Consider the following 9,598-nt stretch of genomic DNA (forward strand, 5'->3'; position numbering starts at 1 on the left):
CACAGTGCTTAGTTTGTTTTGCTCAGAGGTTTTTGTGCCTATGGAAAAAGGAGACTTTGAGTTCTAAGTAATTCTTATAAATGAATATTTGCAACAGGTGTTCACTGCCAAGGCGACCTTCTCCTTTATGTGTTTGTGATAAAAAGGAAAATTGAGCTCCTGAAGCAGAGTTACCTGTACATGTTGTCTAGGAACCAGGCCTGGCTCAAAACACCACCTCTAGCATGTTTGAGTTCACTCCCGAGCCTCTGTTTCCTCCTTCGGAAAGTGAGTTATTATTGCCTGCCTCACTCAGATGTTGTGAGGGTGGTATCCAAAATGTCTGCTCAGAGACTTTAACAAACTGGGGTTCCCTCCGTTGTCAACTCCCTCACATGCTCATTCCAGAAAATCCTGATCAGCCACACACAACTGGACCATGTGCACAAGGATGCTGAATGCTTGACCCTGCCTTCCCCTAACTCTCTTGATTATTTTCAGAGTATGGAGGAAAGTGGAAAATGCTGCATTACTTTGCTCGAAATTTCTTTGCTCCACTGTTGCCAATAGGCTTTGAGGATCAAGGTATATTTTATATCTATGGTGTGTCGGACCTTCACTCAGACTCTAAAGTGCAGCTCACCGTAAGTCACTTGGATTTTTTTTTTCTAAGATAAAGGAGGACTTTCAGATGATTATTTCCTTAGTTGTTTGGTTATATTGCTGTTGGGACCAAAAAAAGAGAGAATTAATTGTATCAAAATATTTTTAGTGCCTGTAGCAGAAAATGGGTTGCACTTGGAATCAGAAATATAGTCTGTTATTCAGGCTAAACCTGCCATTTTTATTACATGACCTTGAGCAAAACCCTGAACATCTTGATGAGTCCTCTCTAAAATGATACCAGCCTACCTCTTTTAAGGATTTCCATGAACGGTGAATAAAGGGGATAGATGGAAGCAGGTTATATAAGTGTCAAGTGCCACATAAATGTAAGATTATTTATAATTATGAGGAGCAGGAAGTAGTCCAGATTTTGCAAAAATAGTTTAAAATGATATGTTAAAAATTGAAATCAGTAAAACTATCCAGAATGAGTGTGTAGGGGAAACAACAACAACAACCTTGTTTTAAAAACAGGGGTAGAAGCTCCATGTCTCTGGTGGCTACAGCTTGGAGGACACTGGAAGTAGGTCATAATCATAGAATCCTTGCAGTGTGCCAGGTAGTGCCCTTTCAGGGATTATTTTTTAAATTCTCATACCAACCTGTAAAATTAGAGCTGTTATTATTTCCATTTTATCTATGAAGAAATGGAGGCTGACAAGTTGAGTGACATGGTCACATAACTTAATGTGTCTGCGATTGACATTCAGGTCTCATAGTGTCTCAACCAGTTCTGTTCTTCTGACTGTCAGCTATTAGCACCATGATTATTCTTGAAAAACATAAAAACCAAGAATGTTTTTATTGTTTTATTTCTCCCCAGGTGAGAATCCATGCATGGAATTCCCTGACGCCTTTGTTCTTCACTGTGACTAAACCTTTTGTCCTCAAAGCTGGGAAGGCTGTGTCCATCTATGAGCAACCAGTGAATACATTGCTGAAGACATGTGGGAATTGTACCCGCCAAAATTGTGTGGTTTCCTTTTACCTTTCAACTGACCTTAAACGCGTTAGCCCCACCAACTATCACTTCCTGTCCTCTCTGAAGAATGCCCAGGGGCTCCTCAAGCCCCAGATTACAGTAAGCATGATGGCTTTGCGGAGCACCCTGTTCTTGTGCCAGCACATTGCATCCTGCAACTTGCCAGTTTCCTTCTTGGTAGTGAGTTGACCTGAGGCCTAGGGAAGATGGACTCCTTCCCACCGGAAGCAAAGACCAAATGAGTTTCTTTATTTCTAATTCAGGATTTGTCAAGAGTTTTCAGTTTCTGCTGCTTGTGCTGGCTCCTCATCCTTCCCTAGTGAGGCTGGTACAGTGGTGGGAGAGGAGGCTTCGTCCATCCTCATTGATTAACTTTCACTAGGTTCCAGGCTCTGTTCTAGGTACTTTGTTGCATGATAAACCTCTTAACTTTCACAGCAACCCTGAGGTGTGGTCTTTTGTGTTTTATGAGTAAGAAAACCTGTTTAGAGAACTTAGACAACAAGCTCAAGGTCCTAAGCCTACGAAAGCTTGGAGCCCAGTTGGCACACTCCAAATTTTGACTTTTTAAGTACAATCTATTAATCACTCCTCTTTCTTTTGTTTATTACTTCAAAGCAGTTTAATCACCAAATCACTTTGTAATTTCCAGGGGAAAAAAATAGAATGATTAGGTTGTGTTGTTACAAAATTTGTGCAGCTAGAGAATTTGGACTCTGTCTAATTGATTGAAAACCTTTCCATCTTTTCTTCCTACATATAGTAACAGACAGAATCTTTCTAGAAAGCTGATTCTTTATTTTTAACAACTTTTAAGTTTGTTCTATGCTTTTCATTTATTGAGAAAGATTTTTAAAATTGACTTTAGAAATAGTGATATAAAAACACCTAGTCCTATGTTTTATTGAAAGAGCCCTGACAATTGAGAACATAGGTTCTTTTTGGATTTATAGTGAAATTTTCCATAATGAAATCTAAGTTATCTGTAACAACTGAGATAGAATAGACAGACACGAAAGAAATGACATAGCCAGGCATGGTGGTACATGCCTGTAATCCCAAACAGTTGGGAGGCTGAGGCAGGAGGATTGAAAGGTGGAGGCCAGATTTAGCAATGTAGTGAAACCCTGTCTCAAAACAGGGGGAGAGTGAGGGATGGGGATGTAGCTCAATGGTAAAATATTCCTGGGTTCAATTCCCAATACAAAAAGAAAAAAAGAAAAAGAAGTGACATAGCTTACATATCATTTCATCTAGCAAAGAAAAAAAAATACTGAACAAATTTGTCGTTTCTAAACTTATGACTCCAAAAACAAAAACTTTTCTCTTTTAGCTAAGGCCTTTATTTCCTAGAATTAATTGAGGGTACAAGAGAGATAGGGCTTCCTTATTTGTTTTTCCTGACTTGCATTTCAGTGAGACTTGTCCATCCTAAAGAGATAACAACAATAGTAATAATATTAGTTAACATTTATTCAGGCTTACTATAGGTCCTTGTTCTCCTGGTCTTTCTGAAGCCAGGGTACAAGCTTGAGCCTCTGGTTCTGCAGTCAGAGGCCCAGAGATGAGATTTCCTATGAGAAGAAGTCAGCAAGAGTTAGTGAGGTGCTGTGTTGGGTCTGTTGTGACCTTGGCTTTGAGCAGCAGCAGCTAAGGCTTCCCTGGCCCCCTCTGAGTGAGTGCGTGGCTGCTTTAGGATCTTCACCAGGTAGAACTTGGCATTTAACCTCCAGCCTGAGTCTCAGAGCCTCCTAGAGTTCCCTCATGCACTTTATTCAGGTCTTTTACTGCTTCTATCAATGTCGATTTTCTTGTTTGTAACTTGAACGATAATCATGCAAGTCCATGAAGCTGAACTATGTACAGTAAAAATTGTCTTTTGAAGTTCTTTATGCCCCACACATATAATAAAGACTTTATAGTGTAGTGTGCATGCATGTTGAGGAGCCGTGTTCTGTGGCAAATGCACAGCTTTAAAGACCAGGTCACATTTGATTCTTTGCTCTTCTGAGAAAAGCTCACAAGCCTGTGGCCTCTGAGTGGCTCATCCTCTCTCTGGGGCTTATGCTCTGTCGGCTAATTAAATGGAATGGGTCTAGAGGATTCTGTCTCTCACTCTGTCTGCTGAAATTGTATAGAATTTGCACATGCTAATAATGTGACTTTACTAAAAAGACAGAGAATGGTAGACGTTTTGCAGTGGCTTGGCCGATTAGCTTCTAGAACACGGGCCCTTTTCAGAAGGCTCTAATGTACACTCCATGGCCGCACTCTCTAGCTAGATCCACATCTATTAAAATTATATGTGGTCATTAAAAATAGCCAGCCCTATGCCAAAATGTTCCCTCCTTGATGCTCCTCTGAGAAAAATTATAAAATATATAAAACTTTGGGTCTAATTTTGAAATAGTCTCCTTCACCAGAGGAGTCTGCCTGTTTCCTCGGTGTGAGATTATAACTTGGTAATGTTCCAAAGACTTAAGTCATTTTCCAAGTGATGTTCAAGCATCTGAAACCATGCATGGAATATATGACTTTAGCAGTGGCAAAACGAAAGCACTGGCAACGTGCTCCCTACCAGGCCCTCGTTAAAGTCCTGGTAGACATTGCCATGGGCTATGTAGTTCTTCATTCAACCTTCACTTCATTTTTCTTTCTTTTTTCCAGGCCAGCATCTCTCAGCAAGGTGACACCTTTGTGTTTGCTCTGGAAACCTCAGCTATTGCTCCCTTTGTTTGGTTGGATGTAGGAAGCATCCCAGGGAGATTTAGTGACAATGGTTTCTTTATGACCAAAAAGACACGGACTGTATTATTTTACCCTTGGAAACCTACCACCAAGTATAAATTGGAGCAGTCTTTTCATGTGACCTCCCTGGCAGATATTTACTGAAGGAATCCGGCTGTATTTTCAGTGTACACTGGGAACAAAGCCTTTCTTGAGCACCGGCTGGAGAGGAAGACAACCTGAGAGAAGCTGAGGAAACAAGAGGTGCATCTGCTTGTTCACATGCGTCTGACACTCTCTCAATTGGTACAGTGCATACCGTCAGGGAAGGCTGTTCCTCCAGGGATGGCCTCAGACAAGGCTGTGTCTAGGTGTTCTTTTTTGCTGTTGTTGTTTTGCTGTTCTGTGGGTTGAACCACTGAACTATAACCTCAGCCCTTTTTATTTTTTCATACAAATAATAAATGTTCTTAATAAAAATTGAACTCGCCATTTTCCTGCCTTAGCCTCAACGGGGATTATAGACAGGTGCCACCGCACCTGGTTTAGGTGTTCTTGAATCTGTGCCAGAACTGTTTAGCCCTTCAATGTACAGCTTTAGTACTAAATGAACCAGTGTCAAGCAGATTACCTTTCAGGGAGTCACAAGAACATGACCATGGTAATATCTACTGAGCCAAGTGTGGGAGGTTTTGAAGTAATTGTAGGCCTTTCATAGGTAGCCTTGAGAAATACTGAATTATTAAGATGAAGTGTTTTGTTATTATTTCCAGAGGAAATGGAGGGTCAAATGTCACAATAGAGATTTTTTGGTGGCACCCATATTGATTATTGTTGCTGAACAGTTTAGAAGGTTGATTGTTGGTATTTGATTCCTATTCTGGGATAGGATTCTTTTTTCATTTTGGGATTTGTTATAAAACAGTTTTAATAACTTATTTTTGAAAGAATCCTTCTTTGAAAAATAAGCTCACATTGACATGGACATCGCTATGTTCATGCTGGAAATTTTGAGATATTCTGACATGGGGCTTGTACGTGGGCTTCAGATTTGGCTAAATTCAGTGAGCTTTCCGATTCAACAATACTGAATATAGACTTTCTGGCTCTGGCACCAAGTGGTATTCCCTTTAGCTTAAGTTTAAATCAGTTTATTTATATTGATTACTTATAAGTTGCTATAAAAGTACTTTATGCCACATTATCATATCAATATGAGTATGTTGATAATAAAAGTAATGGAGCAAAATGTTAATAAGTAACTAAATTGGGTATAGATGGGTATGTGAAATTTTTTTGGACTACTTTTACACTTTTGCTGTAAGTTTGAATGATAAAAATAAAAGTTAGATAAATTGCACTGACAATTTGATAGCTCATCTGTGGCCTATTTAATCATTCTAAAATATTCCATTGTGCCCATTATTGAGATGGACACTAATTTCGATTGATACATGGGAGAATTTGAAGAATCTAAAAACTAAGATGTTTGAGAGATTTTTCTATGGAAAGAATCATGTAATTGGTTATGGAATGGACCAATAGTGAAGACTTAGATTTAAAATTGAGACTCAATATTTTTTTATTTTTAAATTTTGATTAATTTTATTTTTATTTTTTATTTTTTTTCATACCAGGAATTGAACCCAGGGGCACTTACCCACCAAACCCTATCCTCTGTCCTTTTATTTAGAAACAGGCTCTTGCTGAGTTGCTTAGGACCTCACTAAGTTGCTGAGGCTGGCTTTGAACTTGTGATTCTCCTGCCTCAGCCTCCCAAGCCACTGGAATTACAGGTGTGCACCACCTCACCTGGCTGGTTTTGGTTTTAAAACAGAAGCATTAGGTTCAGTAACTTGAAAAAGAATATAAATACAGATATTCCAGTCCTGTCCTTCAGTATTTAAGAGTTTTCTCATCTCTGTGCTTACACACACACACACACACACACACACACACACACACACACACACACACAGGCTTATCAAGGGCTGGACCTGAGAATGGAGGACACTGTTCACTGTTCTTCATTAACCACGAAGATTCTATGACAGGGGCCCTGTGAAGTGGGGGCTTAGAAGTTGATGAACCAGAGTTTACATCGCAAATTTGCCCTTAATACTTCTTCAACCTTAAACAAATTACTTAACCTCTATGTTCAATTTTCTTGTCCTAAAATGGGAATAATAACACATATCTTGTAATTTCGTTTTAGAGAATAAATAAAGTAACTTAGATGAAGGGCCTGGCCCCTGCAGGCCCTCAGTATGGTCCTACGCCTGGTGTCCTGGAGAGGGCAGAGTTTCCAGCCACATTTCTCTGGATTTAAATCCATGTTTTGAGACTTATTAGCTGTGTGATTTGGGGCAACAATTTGACCTTCTGGACTTTAGTTTTCTTCCTCTCTAAAATGTAGATAATAATCCCTGACTGTCAAAGGTAGTACTGAGGACAAATAGGGTCTAGAACAAAATAAGTTGCACTTTTATTGTGATTGTGCCTTTTGAAATAATCATTATAATCCAACTAGTGCATGAAGCAATGAAAATAAAGCAAATATAGATACATTCCTTCAGAAAAATATATCATAAAAGAATAATTTGTAAAAAGCAGAATAAATAGGCATAAACACATGCTGACAACTACTTATAGAAAGGACAGAAGTGTGCCTATGGTATTTTTGAGAGAATAGTAATAGTCAAACTGTTCTTCCACAGTTCACATGTTACATGGTGGATAGTTACTGTTAGCATTTTAATAGATTTTTGTTGCCACATTTGCTGGAGTTGAATTTGATATACTTACCCTCAGCCTTGGGTTTCTGAGAAATTTTTTGTTAGTAACTGTGTAAACAAGAGACGATAGACCAGGTTCAGGTCCTAGCTGTGTTCTTTCAAAGGACATTCCAGAGAGTGGAATAAAGAGAGGTCAGTTCACAGGATTATATCTTCCCATTCCAGGACAGGTGAAACAATAAAAATGGTAATTTCCTCATTCACATTCACTATAACTGTTATTCTCTCTTTATTTGACTTTTCACTGTGAGACATTTTCAAACCTTGGGAAGTCACTTGGAAAATACATGGAAAGATTCTGTTCTCTATTGGAGTGAAGGTGAACTGGAGCGCAAGAGAAATAAAGATATGTTTCTCCGACTTTCCTCAAGTGACAAAGACCTGAAACAGAAAGAATATTCTCTTGGGCTGCCTCCAGCTCTCAGATATGAAACCTGTTCCCCAGCTTGGTAAGATTTAGGGAAAAGAACAAGTAAGCATTGTTTCTGTGGGAAATTCAAAGCATTTGATAATATTCCAGAGTTCCCCTTGACTGAATGCAATCTTATCAATTCAATTAGCACAGGAAATTAAAAGGATTATGCCGAAAAGTCATTTAGTAATATTTCCAAGTGAATGGAAGAATTCTTATTTTTCTCATTGATTTATCAGAGGTAGGAACCAGAAGATATACAAAATTCTAAAAGTCACAGACAAAACTGGTGTTAAGATGCATTTATATTCGGACCCTAAAAACTGTTTACTTAAGATTTATTCATTCATTTTCAAGCATTTATTATGGATCACTGTTGACAAGCACTGTCCTTGTCACTAGGTGATGAGAGGAGAAGACAAGTCCCTGCTTTGGTAAACCATTCTTGTAGGGGAGACAGACAATAAGCCAGACAATGAATAAGGCAACTGCAGTTGGTGCCAAGTCCTATAAGGTTAAGATGATAGGGAGGGACAACCATGTTAGATAAGGCCATCTTGTTCAACACTTGAGGACAGCTGGGCACGGTAGCACATACCTGTAATTCTAGCGGCTCGGGAGGCTGTGACAGGAGGATTGCAAGATCAAGGCCAGCCTGCTGCAGTCTGGCTGGGCACAATTCAGAAGCCACTTGTCAAAAGAAACGAACTTTATTTTTTGAGCACACACACCAAACCACACAGCTCTTCAGGAATTCCCTCAGAGCCCAACTGCCACCACCAGCTAACCACAAGCCTCTCAACCTCCCCCACTCCTCCTGCTCTTGAGGCCCATTGGCTGGGTCGTGTGGGCGGAGCCAAAAAAGTCCCCCAATGAGCAGCTCCGTGGTCTGAAAGGGCGGGGAAACAACCCAATGAGCATCACCGCAGAGGAGCCAATCAGTTGGCAGCTAGAAGTTTGCTGGGGCCGCTGTGAGCTAATCATCAGCTGGCAGCTGGAAGTTTGCTGGGGCCCCTTCGGCTGTGGCTCTCAACACCAGCCTCAGAAACTTAGTGAGGCCCTAAGCAACTTATCAAGACCTTTTCTCAAAAAAATAAAAATAATAAAAAAGGGCTGGGAATGTGACTTGGTGGTAAAGCACATCTGGTTTCAATCTGTAGTATCAATCAACAAAGCAAAAAGAAAAGGTGTTTTGGAAAGTTTATGATAAAAAAAAGTTTAATTGAGCAATGAGTCTTTAAAGACCTTCATTTTAATTAATATATAAGACAGGAAAAGTGTAAGATCAGCTGCTCAGTGATGCAGGGCTCTGGGCTTGTGATGGACAAGCTGAGGGCAGACCAACTGCTCAAGACTTTGCTGAGCTCTTGAGTGAGGGCTAAACAGTAAATGGGCTTAGCAGAAATAAGGGCATTGCATCACAGTTTCAAGTTTTACAAATCTCTCTCATATCTGTAGATGAGTGTCACAGAACTGTTTCTTGGAAGAAAAGTTTGCAATGATAATATAGTTGAACTCCTTTGGTTGGTCTCAGTCTTTAAACGAGGTTTGTTGAGTTCCCTCTCGTGACATGTCATGCCATGCAGTGAGTAGTAAAAATGACTATGATGCCTAGAATTACCTAGAGCTCCCTGGAAATGGTACATTCCCAATCATGGACATTCCTATTACAGAGCTAGCTCGGATTCCTGCCTCATAATACATGTGGGAGCATCCTCTTCTTATTCTGTTATTGTTGTTCATTATGGATTTTATAAACTTCATTGGGTCCTGTCCCGTCCGTCCGGCAGGACACATCAATGTGGGCAGCGAACCTAGATGGGGAGGAATGAAGGTGACAGCAAGACAGGAGTCTGATCAAGCTGCAAATTTTTATTGTTCACACAGGGGTATTTATATGCTGGGGATGGGGAAGTTCTCTAATCAGCAATTGCTGGATGTGGGTGGGTATTCATATGCTGGGAATGGGGAAGCTCTCTAATCAGCAATTGCTGGATGTGGGTGGTAAAACTGCCAGCTGCAAGATGTCTGATGATC

The 9,598-nt window shown here is 39.9% G+C and overlaps 1 protein-coding gene across 4 annotated transcripts in view; it reads left to right on the plus strand.

Moving 5' to 3' along the window:
- The window catches only part of MANBA (mannosidase beta), a 99,494-nt gene extending 93,788 nt beyond the window's left edge, over positions 1-5,706 (plus strand). For 2 of the 4 annotated variants that reach the window (XM_081303403.1, XM_081303405.1), the window contains 3 exons: positions 550-623; positions 1,469-1,726; positions 4,295-5,706. In XM_081303403.1, the coding sequence (XP_081159529.1) occupies positions 550-623; positions 1,469-1,726; positions 4,295-4,519 (557 nt within the window). In that variant the 3' untranslated portion in view covers positions 4,520-5,706. The other 2 variants (XM_081303404.1, XM_081303406.1) reach the window with 2 other exon arrangements.
- The last annotated feature ends 3,892 nt before the right edge of the window (positions 5,707-9,598 follow it).

The sequence above is a fragment of the Spermophilus citellus genome (genome assembly GCF_964194105.1).
Source record: "Spermophilus citellus genome assembly, chromosome: 8".
Lineage (NCBI taxonomy): Eukaryota > Metazoa > Chordata > Mammalia > Rodentia > Sciuridae > Spermophilus > Spermophilus citellus.